Source organism: Jatropha curcas, chromosome 3 (genome assembly GCF_041381405.1).
Source record: "Jatropha curcas cultivar XTBG-Jc1 chromosome 3, XTBG_Jcur_1.0, whole genome shotgun sequence".
NCBI classification, from domain to species: Eukaryota; Viridiplantae; Streptophyta; class Magnoliopsida; order Malpighiales; family Euphorbiaceae; genus Jatropha; species Jatropha curcas.
The window spans coordinates 3309674-3330574 of NC_143153.1; the positions used below are offsets into that span (position 1 = coordinate 3309674).

Consider the following 20901-nt stretch of genomic DNA (forward strand, 5'->3'; position numbering starts at 1 on the left):
TATTAACGCGATCCATTTGATTATAATTAAAAAAAACTAAGTTTTGAAAATAGTTTTAATAATTAGCATTATTGTATAATCCAAAAATATGTAGAATTATCCATAATTATTAGTTGACACTAATACCCATAGTTTAAATGCTCAAATAAAATGAGTAAAAAAAAGACAACATTGGAAAGTTTGGGGAGCTAAGCTAAGTTTTGAAGGTATCATACAAATAAATATATTAATTAATTAATTAATTAATTTTTTTTTTTAGAAAAACAAAGAAGTAAACTTTTTGAACATGTTATCCTGTGGCCCCACTTTATGTCTAAGCAGTAGACATAGATTCACCTTTTTCTTTTCCTTCATGAGTTTTGCTTTTGTACTCTGACCCACAGGCATATGGGTCCCAGTCACAATTCGATATTTTTCCGTGTACTCATCACCATCGTCAAATTCAAAAAACTCATTCAGCTTCTGTGAGTCAATGCTATTAGCTAAACGATCGTCACACGTGTAGGGCTATGAGCAAAGGAGCGGTAAACATATAATGGACCTGCGCATACATTTGATCCATGAAAGGACAAGACTTGGTGGCGTCCTGCGTAGCAATCTTTTGCGAAGAGTGCAAAGCAAAGGGGAAAAGATTTGCAAAAATGGGCAATTCCAAAGGATCAGAGCGTGCATTTCAATTATTATTAATTATTTAAATATTGTTAAATATAGAAACCAAGCACAATTATTTCTATATTTTATAGTTTCAACTTACCATGCAGGTGTAGTATTCTTGTACTTTAACGTGCAGCATTTTATAGTGTTTCCACCGTTGGATCATCTTACAGCTATTTGAATGATTATCTTTTAGATATCTCACGGTATTTATGAATTGAACCAGTAATGTAGGACAAGTGCATAAATTTTACAGTTCTAGAAATTTTTTTAATTTCTTAAAAAATATTTTGTAATATTATTAGATTAAAATTAAATAGTTTTCTCAGACTTTAAATGAATGTCAAATAATTCATTTACATTTAAAGTTTTTGTATTTTATATTTTAAATAAATAAAGTGAGCAAAGTGAGTGAGTTGCCATTTCAGTCAAGGTGATATAATGGAGAAAGAGTCATTAGACAAAACAATATCACTTATAGTCAACACTCAGTCAGTTTTCCCAAAAAGAAAAACCTCTCATAAAACTACACAAAGACCACATTGTTAAGTATCTCTCTGACTCTCCCTTTCTCTTTCTCTGCACCTTGTTACTTCATTCATGGCTGTTTTGAAACTATACTCTTCTTACATTTTCTGCACCTTCATTACCATATCCTTTACTACTGTTTCACTCACTCAATCCTCGTCCTTAAATCCTCCTCCTCCTCCTCCTCCTCCTTCTACAGATGTTGAACTTCTACTTGGAAAGATCAAAGCTTCACTACAAGGTAACACTGAAAATCTTTTACTTTCCTCATGGAACTCGTCTATTCCTCTTTGCCAATGGAGAGGTCTCAAATGGGTATTCTCCAATGGGTCCCCTCTTTCTTGTAGTGATCTTTCTGCACCAGAATGGACTAATCTTTCACTTTATAAAGACCCATCTTTGCACTTGTTATCCCTCCAGCTCCCATCTGCTAATCTTACTGGTTCACTTCCTAGAGAGCTTGGTGAGTTCTCTATGCTTCAAAGTTTGTATCTTAACATTAACTCATTAAGTGGAACAATCCCTCTCGAGCTTGGTTACAGTTCTTCACTTTCTGATATTGATTTGAGTTTTAATATGCTTAATGGGGTTCTAGCTCCATCAGTTTGGAATTTATGTGATAAATTAGTTTCTCTTAAGTTTCATTCTAATTCACTCTCTGGCTCTCTTCCTGAAACTGCATTGCCTGACTCTACTTGCAAGAATTTGCAATTTCTTGATCTGGGTAGCAATAAATTTTCAGGGAATTTCCCTGAATTTTTTACTCACTTTGAAGGGCTTAAGGAGCTTGATCTTTCTAATAATATGTTTTCAGGTTCAATTCCTCAGGGTTTAACTGTGTTAAAAAATCTTGAAAAATTGAATCTTTCACATAATAATTTTAGTGGGGTTTTGCCTGTTTTTGGTGAATCAAAATTTGGTGTAGAGGTTTTTGAAGGGAATGATCCTAGTCTTTGTGGGCTGCCTTTAAGAAGTTGTAATGGAAGTTCAAGATTGAGTTCAGGTGCAATAGCTGGTATTGTTATTGGTCTAATGACAGGAGTTGTAGTTTTGGCCTCATTGTTAATTGGGTATATGCAAAATAAGAAGAGAAAATGTAGGGAAGATAGTGAAGATGAATTAGAGGAAGGAGACGATGAAGAAAATGGTGGTGCTGGTGGCGGTGAAGGAAAGCTAATTTTGTTTCAAGGTGGTGAGCATTTGACATTAGAGGATGTTTTGAATGCAACAGGACAAGTAACGGAAAAGACTACTTATGGGACAGTTTATAAAGCAAAACTTGCTGATGGAGGCACGATTGCTTTGAGGTTGTTGAGGGAAGGTAGTTGCAAAGATAGGAGCTCTTGCTTACCTGTGATAAAGCAATTAGGGAAGATTCGGCATGAAAATTTGATTCCTTTGAGAGCTTTCTACCAGGGGAAGAGGGGAGAGAAGCTACTCATATATGACTATCTTCCAAGCAGAAATCTTTATGATCTCTTACATGGTATGCCTTCTTTTTCTTCTCTCTACATTTTGTTTATTTGTCGTTGTTATATATATATATATATATATATATATATTAAAATCATTGCTTGCTCTCTCTGGTTAAAGTAGGGTCCTTTTTATACTAATGCCTTTCCTCATTATTGAATCACTAAAGAGTTAAAATTTTAAGACAAATATCTGTTGCAATTCAAACACTTTAAATTGTGTTGTTCCTCGAAGCTCATAATAGAAAACGAAGACTATGTAATTCATATTGTGTGAATTGGGAATCAAATACATATTCTTTACTCTTGCTTTGTTGTCTTGTTAATTGCAGAAACAAAAGCAGGAAAACCAATACTGAACTGGGCTAGGCGGCACAAGATTGCATTGGGCGTAGCCAGGGGATTAGCATACCTTCATACCGGTCTTGAGACACCTATTACACATGGGAATGTGAGATCCAAAAATGTGCTTGTGGATGAATTTTTTGTTACTAGGCTTACAGAATTCGGGCTTGACAAGCTAATGGTCCCTTCTGTGGCTGATGAAATAGTGGCACTTGCAAAAACTGATGGGTATAAGGCACCAGAGCTTCAACGGATGAAGAAATGCAATTCTAGAACTGATGTGTACGCATTTGGAATACTTTTGCTCGAGATTTTGATCGGTAAAAAACCGGGGAAAAACGGGAGGAATGGTGAATTTGTGGATTTGCCTTCGATGGTGAAAGTGGCAGTTTTGGAGGAAACAACAATGGAGGTTTTTGATGTGGAAATTTTGAAAGGGATAAGGAATCCAATGGAAGAAGGGCTAGTTCAGGCACTGAAACTCGCAATGGGATGCTGTGCTCCAGTCCCTTCAGTCAGGCCTACTATGGATGAAGTTGTGAAGCAATTGGAAGAAAACAGACCAAGAAACAGGTCTGCTTTGTACAGTCCTACTGAAACAAGAAGCGAAATTGGTACCCCTTTTTAATTAAGCTAAGCTTTCTTTTTCAACCCAAAAATTAGCTCCTCCTATGTTTCAAAATTTACTGGTGATAGTAGTAGCTGTTGATTGTAATGTTACCTTCCTTGTATTTCCATATGAGAATTCATTTCTTTAGCATCTCTGTAATTCAAAACAATGCTTCCTTATAAAAAATATTACTGCCTAATTAGAGCTAGAAAACAAATTTTAATTTTCCGTCTCATATTTGTCCAGCTAGCAGCAATAAAAAATATCAACAACAATCAGAAGCATCAGTTTTAGATTGTATTAGCAGAAATTTAGATCGATATTTACGCAATGCTGGAGTTATTTTCTTCAGGATTTCATGTTGTGAGTTTGCTATTCCATGAAATTAATACGTGAAATTAATACAAGAAGCCGGCATCTCAAACCGGCATAGGGGACATTTATGGCTCAAACTCAGCCACTGATCAATGCAATGACTGTGGAATATATGCAAACAAGGCATGCGCTTTATCTGTGACAGAGCCTGAAACTCGTCTAAACAGATTGAACACTGACTAGGCGCATCAAGAACAAAATCTCCAAGTCTTCCTCGCTCCAAATTCGCTATCGAAGAGCAAGTTGCTGGAACTGTTCTTTGCCACCAATATACTGTTTTAAGTTGCATCTCCACATTTATCAGCAACTTATGATTACCTGAAGAAGAAGAAGAGTTTTTTCTTGCAATAATACGTGTCTGCATGACTATATTATTACCAATTCTCTGTTTATCATTAGAGTTGATACATAATGAAGCCAATAAGTCAGAAATCTTTGAATAAGCCTCTCCATCGTTGCTGCAACCAAGAAATTCTTCTGCATCAATGTGTACATTATCTGCAACGATCGGAACGGAATTGACTTCCATCAGGATGTCTGGTTCCCTCTTAAGTTTCTGATGGTGGGTAGATGCAGAACTGATACTGAAGGTGATAGTGGAGTTGCATCCATTATTAGCTTCGATCTTTTCATCCTCTATGATGAACAACAACAGTCGAGTTTCTCCAATGCGAAAAGGCATATTGTCAAGAAGGTTGAAAGAAAGGATCTTGATCTTGTTCTTGTCAGGTTTGGCAATGGTCGTAGATGGTTGAGTGGAGGACAAGGAATGGGTTGTTCTTGTATAGATACACTTGAAGATTCTGAAAGGTCTCGTAATCCATAAATATAAAGAATTTGATTAGAGGAAATTTCTTGAGGGCGTTAGAGGTAACCGAATGCTAATTGGAGTAGGACTTTCTTATTAATTTTCAATACTTTTTTAATTTACTTTTTTAATTTCTAAGACAAAATCGAATCTAGAGGGACAAATGAAGAGTTCATTAGTCAAAATGACTCTGGAAGTAGAGATTAAGATTGGTTTGAGTTCTATTACACCATAAATATAAATATAATAGTCAAACTACTACCTTATTTTTTCTTTATATAAATGAAATTAAAATATTAATCTTTAATTTTTGAATAATACATTAGCTGAATTTGGCTCGAGTTTGTTAATTTTTAATAATTTAATATGAATTATCATAAATACTCGATATGAATGGAATTTAATATGAAACCTTTTGAATCCCCAACTCTTATATTTGAGTGAGAAATTTAGGAATAGGCAAAGGCAATCCCATTGGAACACAAACAAATCCATGCTATATTGATTATCTTGGATTGCATAAATTGGGCCGAATCCAGGCTAATTAAATCATACTTTCACATTTTCATTACAGTTTTCACATCAATAACTAAATAATTATAATAAGATAATATTTATCTTTACCCAATGCATGAGACCAGTCGAGCCGAATATTTTAGACTTAAGCTTGAGCGCGAGTTCAACTTGAAAAATATTAAGCTCAGGCTCGGCTCGAGGTTTGAGACATGAGTAAATGTAAAATAAATATTATATATGTTTATATATAAAGTTTGATAAAGCTCGATAAGCTTTCGAGCTGAATATCATTAGACTCAAGCCGAACTTTTTTCGAGTTAAACTCGAATAGCTCGTAAGCCAGTTCGGCTTATTTTCACCCTTAAGACCATTCATACATCAAATCAATTAAAAGAGAACTTTTTAAAAATTATTACTTTGTTTTTTATTGTACAGTCAAAACTATTCTCGTTTGATCTAATTAATTATTTTTTATTGGCTTAATGCATAGAGTGAGCTTATACATTAGTGTACACAAGTCATTTTCTTTATAATAATAATTCCCTTATAACAAAAAAAAAAAAAAAAAAAAAGAAAAAAAGAAAAAATAATGATTTGCATGATTAAAGACATTGTTTTACGAAATCTTCATTTTATACGGTACTCTGTAGGCACAACCATATTTTCACCGAGATTAAGAAATTAATATAACTAACTATTTTTCTTTATTGTTTCTTAATATACCCCTATATCGCATTAACTCCTCCTTTATAATGTAACATAACATTTACCAATGTTTCTTGGTTGAATATCACAATAAATGCATTGTCTTCCTTAAAAAAGGATATTAAAAGATTTGATTAGGAAATAAAAATTTAAATTTTTGAAACTCAATTCTACATCCTTAGTTGAAACTTTAGTAAATACGTTGGCTTCTTAACAAAATTAGACCCAATTTATAAACGGGATTGCTCACAAATTTGGACAATACAATAATATATCCTATAAAATGTGTGCATAAATTATAAATTGGACCAAAAATCAAATGAGTGCAAAAAAAAAAAAAAAAAAAAAAATTTATGTTCTAGCCGTTAAGGGAAACTTATTATTGGTTTCTCTTTGTATAAGTTGCGTTAAAAAAATGACTATTTCATGTTCAAATAATTTTCCGATACACTTAAGTAATTGTCAAAAAATTTAAATATAGGGTAGCTTCACAAAAGATGGATAAAGTATAAAATCATAACTTTTAAATGTGCTTCATTTCTAAATTTTATACCATTTTAAAACTTAAATTTCATATCATTCAAAGCACCATTTTCTTAGTTAGATCATATTTATTTTTCCAATGTTAATTTAAAAAATAACAACTCTATCACCAAATTTCCTTCAGATTTAATGCTCTTCTACAATTTTATTTGCCATTACCTTAATAATCTCCCATAATAAAACTTTCATAAAGAATAAGACAAGAGTAACATGAGGTTTTCAAATTGACTTTTTTTCAATGTTACCAAAAAAAAGAAAAGTTTGTCTATATATAAAAATAACAGAGAGAGTACTACTAATTTGCAATTAGCAATGAACTTTTTTGAAACTGAAAGCAGATTTAAAGAAATGGATAATTAAGAAACTTTGATTGGCTTATACTCTCTCTCTTGCATTAAATTTTATAGTTTATAATTATTTTTTATTCTATTTAGATGAAAGTTTTTTAAAAAAAAAAATCAAAACAGTATTAATTATTTTATTCCAATTTTATCTTTTATATATATATATATATATCTGTTGTAGATTTGTGTCGCAAATAAATAAATATTAATTAAAAGGTAATTGAGTCAATTACTCTTATTTAAAAAAAAAAAAATTGAAGTGATTCAATTATTTTCTTAATTCTCGTGAAAAGTTAACTCAACGGAACAGTTAAAACTTTTTATAGTTTTTTTCTGCCACTTGGACTAGTTGGTGGTAGGCATGGCCACCGGTTCGGTTCAAACTGGAACTAGACTGAAATCGGCGGTTCAAAATTTTAAACCGGAAAAGGCTCTTCAAGGGCTAGTTAAAGTTCATGTGAATATTAAAATATGAACCGGAATCGGCGATTCCGGTCCAGTTCAAACTGGAAATTTTCTATTTTTATTTTCAAAATGATAATCACTTAGCCTATTTTATACATTTCTAAAAGTCTCAATAATATTATACTACATGATACACTTTACTTAAGAATTTTTTTTAAAATACACTTTACTATGAAAGTTAAAAATCTAAAAAGTAAAATGGTAAAAAAAAGAGAAATATTTAGTCTAAACTTATATTATTTTTAACTTTTTTTTTACCCTTTTAAATTGTTTGCTAAGTTCCAAATTACATTCTTTTGAAGCATTTTTCAAAATTTTCTTATAATTTATTTAATGAATAACATTTAAACAAAATAAAGTGATAATTTATTTGATTATTTTGTAAAATTAATTAATTTTATTCCTATATGAGTTTAAGCATTCTAAAATTTATTTAAAATAAAATTTAACTATATTTTTTAAACTCATATAAATATGTACGAAAGAAAGATGTAACATTAAACCCGATTTTTAAAAAAAGAAAAACATATATTATTAAAAACCGTGAACAGAACCGAGGTTCATCGAAACCGCGCCGAAACCAGAATCAAACCGAAACCGACGGTTCAAAGACCGATTCAGATTCAACATTTTGAAAAATTTGAACCGACGGTTGAATGAACTGGCTATGCCTAGTTGGTGGTAAAGAGTGATAAGAGAAGTACTAGAACAACATTTACCTTCTATATCAGTATGCTTGACAGTGCATCCTGCACAGACAGACACGTATATACCGTTAACCTGTACATATTCCTTGCATCTCTGGGAACTCTCTCTACCACCAAAAATTTATTCTCATTTTTTATTTGTACAATCAAATCAATGCTATAGATAAGGCAAAAACTACATCCATACAATCAATTTGTTTTAATGGATTTGGTATGAAATGCCAGTTTTGTGAATTGGGCTCTAATTTTCACACTATCTCAATTCAATTCTTCATAATTATTATAGGGGCTCTCTAATTACTGCTGAACCAACTTGTTTGACAAGACATTTTCTGTTGGAAGTTAAAATCAAAGAGAGAGAGAGAGAGAGAGAGAGAAGATGAAGTGTGTTGTGTTTTGGCATCTCCCAATCCACACCCACATGGCTTCAACTTCCAAGCAAGGTGACAATTGCCTGAGCCTTACAATGTCATACTTGTAACATGGTCTGCAACTAACAGGTTGGCAAAGAAAATGCTATTGTTTTGTAGGTAAAGAATGCTTCACATGGCTTTTGAGTCCCCACCTCACATGCAACCAATGTGGATTTCTCATAACCAAACTTTAATTACTGTAATTAGGTGTGGTTTTAGCATCGTAAGGTGGAAGTGAGAAAGGTTAAAAAAAAATGCATCATTGCATAATATGCTTTATGCCGTCACGTGCAATAAGGTAGGAAGGACAATATGTCGTGAATATCAATAATTACTATTTAAAGAGGCAAAATGATGAAAGTAACTGAACAATATATTTAATTAAATTTGATTTTGGAATACTTAGAATTGCCAGAATTCGTAAATTATATAGTACAGAATCTGAGCAAATGGACAAATTGATGACTCTATGATGAATAGAGAGAGTTTAACAAAATGAAGATGTGAACAACACTGCGGCATCTAAATTAAGCACGCCGAGGTCGATCAATGGCGTAATGACAAGTGGAGATTTTGTATCTGATTGTTACAGAAATGGCACCCGTAATGTAAATGTACACTTGCCAATTTTTTTTTTTTTTTTTTTTTTTGGAGGGGACAAATACAGAGGAGTAGGCATTGAACAGAGAATGGCTGCAAACTTTTCTGGATACTGTTGTAGATTTTCTTTTCCTGTTGATGGGTTTGAGAATTAACATTGGCGGCCTCTACGGCAGGACAGAACACCAGCACTTGAAGTAATAGAACCAACCATGGAAGAGGATTTTGCTCCTAAACTCGAAGCTCTAGCGTAGCTGGCTGCAGCTCCAGCTCCTGATGGAGTAAAATAGGCTCCATTTAATAATAGGTCTCCTTCTGATCTCCAATTCCAGTGTTTCCACACACTATTTCCTGTCTCGACTCTTTTTGTCACCTGGCAGTAAAAAAAAGGAAAATTAATAACTTTTTCTTTTCATTATTTAGCCATCACATCATTCATATCATTATCATGGGAAAATATATTTACCTCCTTAGCAAAAGCATTATTAGGGGCAAGATATCTGTTCCCCTGGCTATTAATGGTAGGATTGGCACTTCCACCAATAGCATACATTTCCCAGTGTGTATAGTCATTGTTCACCACATGGAAATACCCATGCCTACACCTGCAGAGGTTAATGACTTGTCCCTGTCAGATTTACTTCAGCAGTAAAATTCATTCATTTGGGATAAAAGAGATATTGTTTCATTTTAATATTACCTTGGCATTCTCTGGATAAGACCCTCTCCAAAATGGTTGTAGGCAATTGTTACTTGCATTTGTTTATCTCTTGTGTAGGAGTCACTGTGACCCAATAACATAACCTGTTCATTGTTTAAGAAACATTCTTTAGTACTTCAGTCAAATTTTGCCAGAAAGAGAAAATGCAAATGAGTAAAATAAATTGATGCCAGAGTAATGTAATTAACCTCATTGTGGTGGGTGAAGTAGTTGTTGGAAATGGTAATGGCAGTTGACCCCATTATAGCATCAATAAGGCCATCAGCACAATTTGATAGAGAATTGTGATCAATCCAAATATGACTCGATCCAAAAATGGAAATTCCATCTCCATCAGCCATTGTTCTCCATCCATAATGAGTAGGCGAGCTACGAACCATGGCATTACCAGTAGGCTTGCAATCGTGGATGTGGAGACCATGAATAATAACATTGGTGACAAATTGGATTGTAATGCAAGCGCCATTGGCAATATGAACGTTGACTCCTCGGGCATCAATAGTCTTAAAACTATTCATAATAAGTTCTTGCTTTAGAGTAATCACCATATCTCTCTTAAACACAATCCATAAAGGTCTTTCTTGAATAACAGCATGGCGTAGTGTTCCAGGTCTTGGATTAACAGCATCATGATCGCTAGGGTCATTAACAACATAGTATCTTCCATCACGACCACCAATGGCATTGCGTCCAAAACCAATCCCACAATCAGCAAGGCGTTTCCTGTTTTTTTGCCAATTGCGGTCGCATCGCCAACAATCATCAATAGGATTGCCTGTTACACATGAGAAGAATCCTAAATTCCTTCTTGCTGTACTGTTGCGTACGCTCCTGTTAGAATTCACAAGAACATGTGACATTGTCATTATTGGTATTAGAATTATTGAGGTATTTGACAAAATTAATCACTCACTAGTTAAAACTTAAAAAGCATCATGTCCCCACATCAAGATGTGATGTAGGGCACGTGACAATGTGGACGATGGACAAATGCATGAATTGATACGGTCTATACGGAGAATTGTTATGATCTTTTAATGCCATAAATATATTTCACCACTATTCAAGAAATAAATGCAAGGTTGCTGAACTAATGGCCTGACTGGTACTTTTACATGTCGGTGATCAATAAAAATTTGGCGTTGTCATTTATTGACTTCACATTAACCATATTCAACAGCTTGGCTCAAATGGGTAGCTACAACCTGTTAGATCAGAAAAGAATTCTGATAAACAGTCTGATGGTACGAAAGCTAGATCTGGGTGTGTGGTTTGCAGCTCATGCCTTTTGACAGGCTGGAGAAAAGGAGCAAAAACTTAGTTGTCTAATGTCCAGTCTACCCCACCTAATTGGGATAAAAAGCCAATGGTAGATATTATCGTTGTTGTAATTGACATAATTGAGATCTTGAGACCAATCATGTCGAATGGATGATGGAACTTAGTAGCTGTTAATACATAAGAGCAACATTATGATAAAAAGTAGGCTTGTGCGTGGAGGTATATAATTAAAACCCAACAAGAAAAAATTTCTCACTATCAAAATGGATTGCAACCTTAGAAATCCTGTATAATCCAGTAAATTAAAGAAGTAGAATATGTAGAATTGTCCGTAGTTAACAGTCAGTTCAAACTTTAAAACTTTTAGCACTCAAAAATAAAGATTTGCAGGGCGAGATACAAGCGAGAAAACCAGGGTATCTGATGTATAAGGCCAACATGGAAAGTAAGTAGTTAAAATGTACAGTCAAATGATGGCTTTACAAAAGCAATTAAAAAAAAAATGAAGCTAATTTAGAAAACTTAATGCGAAGTCATAGACACGTCGGTATAGGCATGTAAAGCTAAATGTACTTGGAATTAGATTTGGATAGGAGAAAGAAAAAGACAAGAAATAAAATAAGGGCGTGATGCGCGGATCTCACGACATGGCATGTGCATAAGCTGGCGGAAGAATTAAAAGTTAGCTAGGGATACTGCAAGAGTAGAGATTTCATAGAAGAGAACATGGTTGAATCCTCATATCATTAATAACCACTTGGATCGATAATAATTAATAGTATATTGAATTACTCCATATGGGTGATAGAAGTAACCATCTACCTACCTATAAGCAACCCAAAAACTAGGCTATATATATGTGTTTTAAATCTCCTGATGTTGTTTTTCACCAGGGATTATATTAGGCTATTATCTTCTTTTTTTTTTTTCCAATTCAGATACCATATACTGTTATTTTCAAACTTCAAAGGCGAAAGACATATTTTTTGATATATTATAATATAATTTAATATAATTTAATCGGACGTAATGAGAAAAAAATTATATGAGAATTTTGGCTCGAAACCCAAAAATAATCTCAAAATCGACCTAGCCACGAGCCTCATCATTTTGGTGTCAATTCTTTTGGCTGAGGTTTTTGAACGGAATTTTACATGCTGTGTGTTGAAAGAGACATGTGGAAGGTTTTTGGAAAGGGTACTGAGAGTTAGGAAAAAGGTCCTCACAGAAAATGTGAAGATCTTGGTTAGCTATTACACGCAACAATCCTGCAATGATTTTTACCTTTGCAATGAACTTTTTATAACGAAAATAACAATTTTGTAACCAAAATTTGTAACCATATTTGTTGTTTTCAAAAGGAATTTTTCCTTTAATGATAAGTTTCAATCTTCTACTTATATATAATCAATTATAATCGAAGACATGTTAGACCTTAAAAAACAAAAGAGGTTTACTTATTTATGAGTTTAAATAATATGGGCATGTGAAGCTCTTTATTGATACCCATAAATATAATAAAAAAATTAATTAATTAAAATGGGAATATTAATTAAAAGAATTTGATGTGTATTAAAATAATAATCAACGTAAACATAAAAACTCACTCATCAACCATTGAAGCAACCTCATCCGGATTCTCTACAGCATGCTCGTTCCATGCATCACCTGACCTGAATATTAAAAAATAAAATAAAATAAACTTATAATCAAAAATATAAGTTTAGGTGACTAAATTAACCTCATAAAACCTTATAATTCAAGGACATTTTCGTACACAAGAAAAATTAAACTAATCTGGTCAACATCACGGTCATAGTTCAAAAAGTAAACTACTTCCACTGTGAACTTTTTACTCTGACGTTCAGAAATGATAACAGAGCAACTGAGCAACCGTCGCCTGAGAAACTAAACTAATGCAACAGAATTAACGATAATGATTTTTTTGGATCCCGATCTCAACGGCTTAAAGTTTTCTGGATGTCAGGTAAATGAATTAACCAACAGTCCAGGTCTCGCAGTTTTCAAATTGTACAATTAGGATCCAATTAGTAGCTTAACTGCTCTGTAACTCACCCGTCCGCCATTGATGAGTTGTTGGAGCTCTGAAAACGCCGCGTTTCTTCTAATCTGGGAGAACAAAACACCAAATTAAAGCATCATCATTGATTTATTTATTTATATCAAAATGTACTAATTTAAGCGTAAAAAATAGAGCACTTGAGAAATTTAATAAAAAGTCAATACAAATCAAGAGAATTCTACAGCTTCAGTGGAAAATCGATCGTGAAGAGCTCAAAATGGAAGAAGATCGAAAATGTACCTCGATTTCAGATCGGTCTTCTTTGTATCAGCTTTTACACTAACAAACAGAACTAGAAGCATCAATGTACATGTACAAAAGACTCTTAGCGAAACCGCCATTGTTGCTTCTTCCTTTTCCTCTCTCTGTTTATCGGAGTAAATGGCGCTGTTTGTTTCTCTGTCTAAGAATCAAGAAATCAAGAAAGAAAATAAAAGATACGAGTCAAAGAGAGCTCTGGCGAAGCTATCCTTTTATAGCGAAAAGAACTTACAGGCCTAAATCTCGCCTAACTTTGTTTAACCTTTCTTAACTCAGGTTAAGTCAATTAACCCAAACACTAACCACCTCACCACCTCTCTAACCGCCACTAACTGACTCTCTCTCTCTCTCTCTCTCTCGCTTAAAGGCCTTATACGCTTTAACTCGCCCACGTCTCGTGTGTGTCGGTAACTCACGTGCCTAATCATCCCCCTCTGACACATCACCTCAACCCCCGTCTCTTGCTCGTCTTCCGTCACCAAGACCACCGAAGCCAAGTCAGCTGTATTTATTCTGAACAGAAGTATCCGTACTCGCCGATGGCGGTGAAGATTACTACTCGCTTCTTCTATTTGCCACGTTGCTAACGATGAAGGTGGCAATAAAAAAATTACGGTGACCGTACGAATTTTCTGTATTATGAAACGTACGATATTGACAGGTGTCCTTCTAATTGAGTACGGTAAAACGACTATGGGATCTCCCAGGTTACCGGTTCTCTCGGTGAGTGTTCTTTTATGCAAATTCCAAGAAAATGTTTCCCGCGATTTTTAACTACATAACCCAACCATTTAAAGCCTTTGTTTATTTAACTACATAAGCCTTTGTTAAAAAATACCAATACCTTCCATTTTCAATTGTTTGAAAATTGCATGAAAAAGAGATGCAAAGCTACATCCTGTTCTTGAAGATTTGAGGAGAGAAGGTCCCAATCACAAAATCTGGCTTTCAGGTTGGAGCCCAAATCATGTTAAAAAATAACCCATATGATAGGACATCCAACAGAGACAGTGCCCATAAAAATGTATGGGTCTACATTTTTCATTCCCAATTGCATATAATATAAAGTGAATTCAACTTTGGTCCACACAACCCTCAATCTCTTACAACTTACACAGTCTAATAATGTATAGATAAGGTTTAATTTCCATTTATGACTTCTACTTACGAATTATTACAGAAAAATTAATTAACCTTATACTGCTTGTCAAAATTAGAGAAGACAATCCACAATCATGAGAGTTTGTTGCAATTAATAGTGGCTGCAATTTCATTCAACTGAGTAATTATGACTATAATCAAAAAAATTAAGCTGTAATCACCCTACTAAATTGAAAACCCAAATTAATAGCTTATGGGAACCACTGAAATTATCGTTTGCCCTTTTCATTTGTGTCGCTTTTATTAAACATGTCGTTTGATAAAAATTAAAAAGGAACCTCAAAACAGGAACCAATGGCTTAAAACGCAAGCTAGATTGGATGGACCCTCAAATGCTAGCTGGTATTTTCTTCTGGTCCACCGTTGCTTACTTTAGTTTGTTTCTGCATTGTACTGTATTAAAGTGGGGAAAAAGCTACATTGTTTTTGTAGCGTAGGTCCAGTTTTTGGCTACCAGAAAGCTGGCTGGTTTCGCTCTGTCTCTCTCGCAAGCTTATACATATTTGTCTTCTTTTTTTTTTTTTTTTTTTTATAATTTTATTGGCATTCTAAAGATCGTATCTCTACACCATAAGACCAAAGAAAAATGCTTAATAGTGTAAATATATTGGATAAAAAATACAAAATATTTTTTAAGAACCCCAGAGAAAGTGGGCTTTGGAACTTTTTAAGATCATGTGGTGTATGTTGAGAGAAATGATTGCAATATTTTCATTTTTAACCTTTTGTCACTTATGTCAAAACACACACTGGAAGTTCTCTTGAAGTCATTCCTTATTAATTGTGATATATTTTGTGCCATTATTCCATGATAGTGCTAGTGCATGTCAAGTGTCAACTCCATTTTTGTGTTCCTCCACTTGATAGTACACCATTTGCACCGTCTATGGTCAAACTTCTCTTCATACCTCCCATGAACCGATGCGTCCCACGTCACCCGCGGAGTACATCTTGGCCTAGTGTGTAAGGTTGGATTCAATCTTTTCCCTATGAGCTAGTTTTTAGGGCGAAATTAGGGGTCTAGTTCCTTATCATGAACAAAAAAGGAAAAAAAAAAAATTTTTTTTCTATCTTGTAAAAAGAATGTATCCCACTAGTAATAGTGTTAAAAGATATTTTATACTCCATTACTTTCTATTTCACTAAATACAATCTAATAAAATTATTTTATATTCTATTTGATGAGCAGGAATTAATGAAATAATGTAATATAATAAAATGTATTTTAGTATAATATTTATATTAAATATATAGTTACTTTTATTTTTATACAAATTATTTTAATATTTTAGTTATTTTGTATAGAGAATTAAATGAGATTAGATATCATGAAATGGCTTTAAATATATTTTGTTCCATGTCTAACAAAATGAAAAACAAAGTTAAATTCTTTGGCAATATGTTCCCCACCAAACACATAAAGCTCATGTGACATTGAGACTGATCAATTTCAGATTGTATGGCTCAAAGATTGCTCCTCTGGCATGGAAAATGACATTAAATTTCACATTAATTAATTAATTAATTAATTTTTTTAATGCTAGCAAAAGAAAAGAATACTAATTGATTTTAAATTTGTGCTCTTTTGCGACTAAGAAGGCGGAGCACATGGTACCACTGTCTGCACGGATCCGTATGCTTTTAATTTAAGACCAAAACGGCAAAACATAAGCGTCCAACAATGCCGTATCCAACACTACTTTTTATATACACATCCAATTTCAACGATTAGCCAAAAAAAAATTAAAGAATGGATTTTTTTTTTAATCATGTTTTTAAGAAAGTAATTTTATATATATGTATATATATATTCAAGAGTATTGTCTTTATGTTTACTATTACATAAAGCTATAGTAACGAGGTCCGTATACCGGTGATTTATATCTATATATATATAAACTTTGGAGAGAATAAATGTTTTGGAGATTTTGATTGAATGATGAAATATTTTAATTTATAAAGTTACAATTTGATCTAAATGCCAACAACTAACAATACTAAATAAAAATAAAAACAAAAATAAACCAATTTTCTTTTTAAAGCTTGAGGGTTGGCTACCAAGAAATAAATGGCATTTGTACATAAAATATAATTCATGGAACTATTTGGTCAAACATCTATTCCTGAATTTATTAGTCAGTAATTTAAAGTTTACGCTTCCGACCAACTTCAATTCTTCCCCTCCTCGATCTTCAGTATTACAATTGAATTGAATTTGGGTTGGAGGAAGTTGAGATTAGGTGTGGATGTTGTATTTGTCCCTAACTCACATGGCTAGCTAATCACCGCCAATCATGGAAGGTTTTTATATTTCTTTTCTTTCCTTCTCCTCTATTATTTCCTTAATTCACGCCATTTCATTTACTAATATCTTATTTTCCTTTGCTAGTCTTCTATTGATAAATTAATTATCATGGAGTTTAGTAAATCCCAGGAATTAATTATCTTTTTAATTAACAATTACTTTGATGGAATTGTTAAAATAGTTAATAGATGAATTTTTTAATCACCCTTTAATTCTATTTTCAAGATACCGAGAAATGAGATGAAATGATAATGATCACTTCTTCCTCTATTTGAAATACTCGAGAGAAAGTGTTTTGCCCTCTTTTGTAATATGTCCGATGTGAATCTAAATTAACAGAACCATTGAGCTTTAAAGACAAATTAAGATATACTAATTAATCGTTAATTAGGTTAAACTAATCATCCCTATTCCTTTAATCAACTTTAATCTAAAATTATAAGAGGCTTCTTTTTAAGCAATGTGATTTCAGGGAAATGGAATGGACTACACTTCCCATCATCCAACCTAGATAAAAATAAAATAAAATAAAATAAAAAAGAAAAAGAAAAAGAGAGAGAGAAACATAGTATAACTTCGATGATATAAGTTCTTACTATAAATATAAATGGAGTGCAATTGAAGTATCATTGTTCTTCTTTAATTTAATTAATCCAAAACTCTCTCTTAATCCTTGTTTTTCATTTATAAAAAAAAAATATTAATTAAGCAATTCTTGTGATAGACAATAACAAAGGTTGTTGGGACATTGTTATGAGAGGGTTAAATCTCTTATTCCTCAACTAATTATAATTCAAATTAGTTGCTAATTAATTCTCTTCAAAAGAGTAATCAATTACTAATTTGAAACAAAAACAAGTACTACATGGTAATTTCTTGTTCCCTTTCCACTATAATTAATAAAAAGTTGTTTTTGCAAGAAAACGAAATGATAACTTCACATTAAATTGAAATATTTGGTAAGAGATATAGATAAAGAGATCGACGCCGTTAAAACAGCTAACAACTATCAAAACAGTTAAGTTTGTTGAAAGACTTAGTTAAGCCAGGTAGCTGCAAAAGAAGGAGAGTGCATTGTAATTTTCTTGCAATCTTTTATGACAAGGAAGTCACAGTTTGTTAAATTTCCCCAACCACATGCTTGCACTCTGTCAAATACCCAATCAAAACAAAAAAAAGAAAACCCAAATGAGAAAAATAAAGAAGGTGACCTTGATCAACATCAAATGTCTTTGTTTGACAAATTTAGTCAAATTGAAAATCCAAATTAGGGTTTGCGTTTGTGCTCGAACAATCATATAATCTTCTTGTATTGGGGTTGGAATTGACTGCCATGGAGATATGCAAATTGGAAGTTCAATTAAACAATTGGAGATTAATTATTAGGTATAGATTGTAATTAGTCAAAAATTTAAGTTAAAAATCATTATAGCTTTTGATTAAGTGTTTTACTAACACCAAACCTAACTTAACTGCTTGGATATGTTAGTGTAACACTTATGTCATATGGTCTAGAATATCAACTCAACCTTGTTAGTTGCTCTTTCTGATAGCAATGGAAACCCACCCAACTATGATTTTATCCTTATTTTTAAAAAAATATTAAAAATTAAATGTAAAATTGAAGTGTTAAATTATGTAAGTATTGAATTTTTAATCCAAAAAAAAAAATATTTTAAAACATAATAGTGATTTTGTTTGGTTAAATTTTAAGTTAATGAATTTTGACTTATTATTTTTAGAAAATTTCAGTTTAATTAAAATATTTTCTTTATCAAAATTGTCTTAGTTATGGTAATGTTATATAATAAAATCAAATAAATTTGCAGTATCTAACTTATATTATAATTTTATTTGACATTATATTGCATTCTATTACGACTTAATAAACATATAATATTAAAAAAAGATTATTATTTTGATTAGTAATTTTATAAGCTACCTTTTGGATGGTCCAAAGATTTCAATTTTAATAAAGTTAGAGCGTACAGTCAATTTACCCTTAGAGTTAGTTTATTGAAAATTGTAGTGTAATAGGTAATATTATCAAACCATTTAAAATTAAAAGATAATAAAATTTTCATTTCTTAAATATTAATCTCTATTATGTAACAACAATTGAATTTAAATAAATGAGCGTTGGCATGAATGGTTCAATATTTTTTTCTCATAAGTCGAGGATTCGATCGTTATGTATGAATGAAGTAAATACTTACTGGAAGCGTTTTACCCTTTAACTGGCTGATCTAGTATGAGCAAAATTCAGTGTTAACTTAATAGAGGGAGAATACTTGTAGTTAATAAAAAAAATTGAATTAAATTTGTTTTCACCTTCTAAGTTACTATAACACTATAATAAAATAAAAAAAATGCAACTAATAAAGCTTTAATTGAGATGGTTAGCGACCTCAATTCCGGTAAGTGTGAGAATATAAATTTAATTCGCAAAAAGAACAGTTTGCTGGTAGAGCAAAAAAGCCTTTGCTGTGGTACCAAATTAAGTCACCAAGCGGAATACTTAATTAGGCAGGCAAGACAACATATCATGGGGCACTTCAAGTTAATTTATAGAACAAAGGGCACATATGGGCATGCATCTACATCGTTTGAGAGACCAATTTAATTTTTATAAAAGAGACACAGATAAATTTATATGTTTAATTAAAAAAAAAAAAGGTTTTAGTGGATATATAGATTTGAGGCCAGGCCATGGTTGTGATTAATACACTTAAGATTCCGTAAATAATTTTTTTCACATGGCTGGCTGGTTTTGTGGCTTGACATATGCCCACATGTCAAGAATCTGATGGCTGAATTTACTTTATTGCCCTTAAACCTTCTCTAGTTTAATAGCAGAACAAGAATATTCTCATTATCTCTCTACTTGCCCAAACCTAAATAACTAACTACTTCTACTACTCCCTCAGCAAATGAAATTCCACGCAATCTCTTTTTCAACTCCCCTATGTTTCTTTTTGTTTATAGGTTAATTAAAACAAGCTATCCACCTTGGGTTTTGAGCAAAACCATCGTTTTCTTCTTTATTTTTTGTTTATTGGGTTTTTTTTTTTTTTAACCACCAGTGTCCAAAATTTATTATCAAAAACCGCAGAATCTGATTCAGGATTTAATCACAGTTGAAATTCTTCACCCCTCTTCGCACGTGTGTTTATTGGAGATCGAAACTCGAGAGCTCTTTTCACATGCTCAACCTGCATTATTATGTGAGATACAATCCATAGATTATTGAGATATTTTTTTTAATATTTAACCATAATTAATATTATAATTATTTATTTTTGAACTATTATTGAACATCAAATTCTCATAGATGATGAAAGAGAGTTTTAACTCTAACAACTAGATTAATTATAATGGATAATTTTTCATAAATTCCAAATCTATCGATATTAGAATATACTTTTAAAATAAGACAGAATATCAAAGTGAATTGATGACTATATGATGGTTCAACAATCAGCTGAATTTAAATATTTTCATTTTTATTAATAAATATTAATTATAGAAAATAATAAATTAACATGATCACAAATCTAGAATTATTTTTCTAATTATTCATTAATAAACATCAATTTCAAAACTACTAATTCTCAAGTGATGATTCGTCATTAATGTTATATATATGTCAAGATAATAATATTGAAAATAATTATTATAATAATATAATGTTGTTATAAACTTATAGCAATTTCGAACTCATTCTTCATTGTCAATAATTATTAATTTTCAAGTACTTAATTATCCATACTAAATATAAAAATATAATTAAATTATAATTATTCAAACATAAGTAATAACTCTTTCTTTATTTTATTTTATTTTTTTTTTTTTGGTTTAGATGGTTGTGGATTCAAATAGATTTTTAATTATCGAAATCGATTTTTGTTTTTTTTAAAAAAATTTTTTCGTTAAATCAGAACTGATTAGCAGGCAATTCACAAATTAATCGGTCTGATGGATTAATTCAATGAAATTTCAAGAAC

At 32.0% G+C, this 20901-nt stretch overlaps 3 protein-coding genes across 3 annotated transcripts; 1 reads left to right on the top strand and 2 right to left on the bottom strand.

Moving 5' to 3' along the window:
- The first annotated feature begins 1116 nt into the window (after positions 1-1116).
- TMKL1 (transmembrane kinase-like 1) lies at positions 1117-3826 on the top strand. The gene is made up of 2 exons (XM_012229771.4): positions 1117-2668; positions 2987-3826. The coding sequence occupies exons 1-2, from the start codon at positions 1255-1257 to the stop codon at positions 3625-3627; spliced, it is 2055 nt and encodes a 684-aa protein (XP_012085161.1). The 5' UTR covers positions 1117-1254; the 3' UTR covers positions 3628-3826.
- Positions 3827-3924: 98 nt separating this feature from the next.
- Positions 3925-4897, bottom strand: LOC105644940 (uncharacterized). The gene has a single exon (XM_012230450.3). It carries the CDS (start codon positions 4664-4666, stop codon positions 3995-3997), a length of 672 nt encoding a protein of 223 aa, XP_012085840.1. The 5' UTR covers positions 4667-4897; the 3' UTR covers positions 3925-3994.
- A 3940-nt stretch (positions 4898-8837) lies between these two features.
- Positions 8838-13696, bottom strand: LOC105644424 (Pectin lyase-like superfamily protein). Its single transcript, XM_012229770.4, has 7 exons — positions 13411-13696; positions 13164-13217; positions 12695-12760; positions 9995-10637; positions 9786-9889; positions 9552-9690; positions 8838-9458 (listed from the first exon to the last, which is right to left on the bottom strand). Exons 1-7 carry the CDS (start codon positions 13509-13511, stop codon positions 9237-9239), a joined length of 1329 nt encoding a protein of 442 aa, XP_012085160.1. The 5' UTR covers positions 13512-13696; the 3' UTR covers positions 8838-9236.
- Between the last annotated feature and the right edge of the window lie 7205 nt (positions 13697-20901).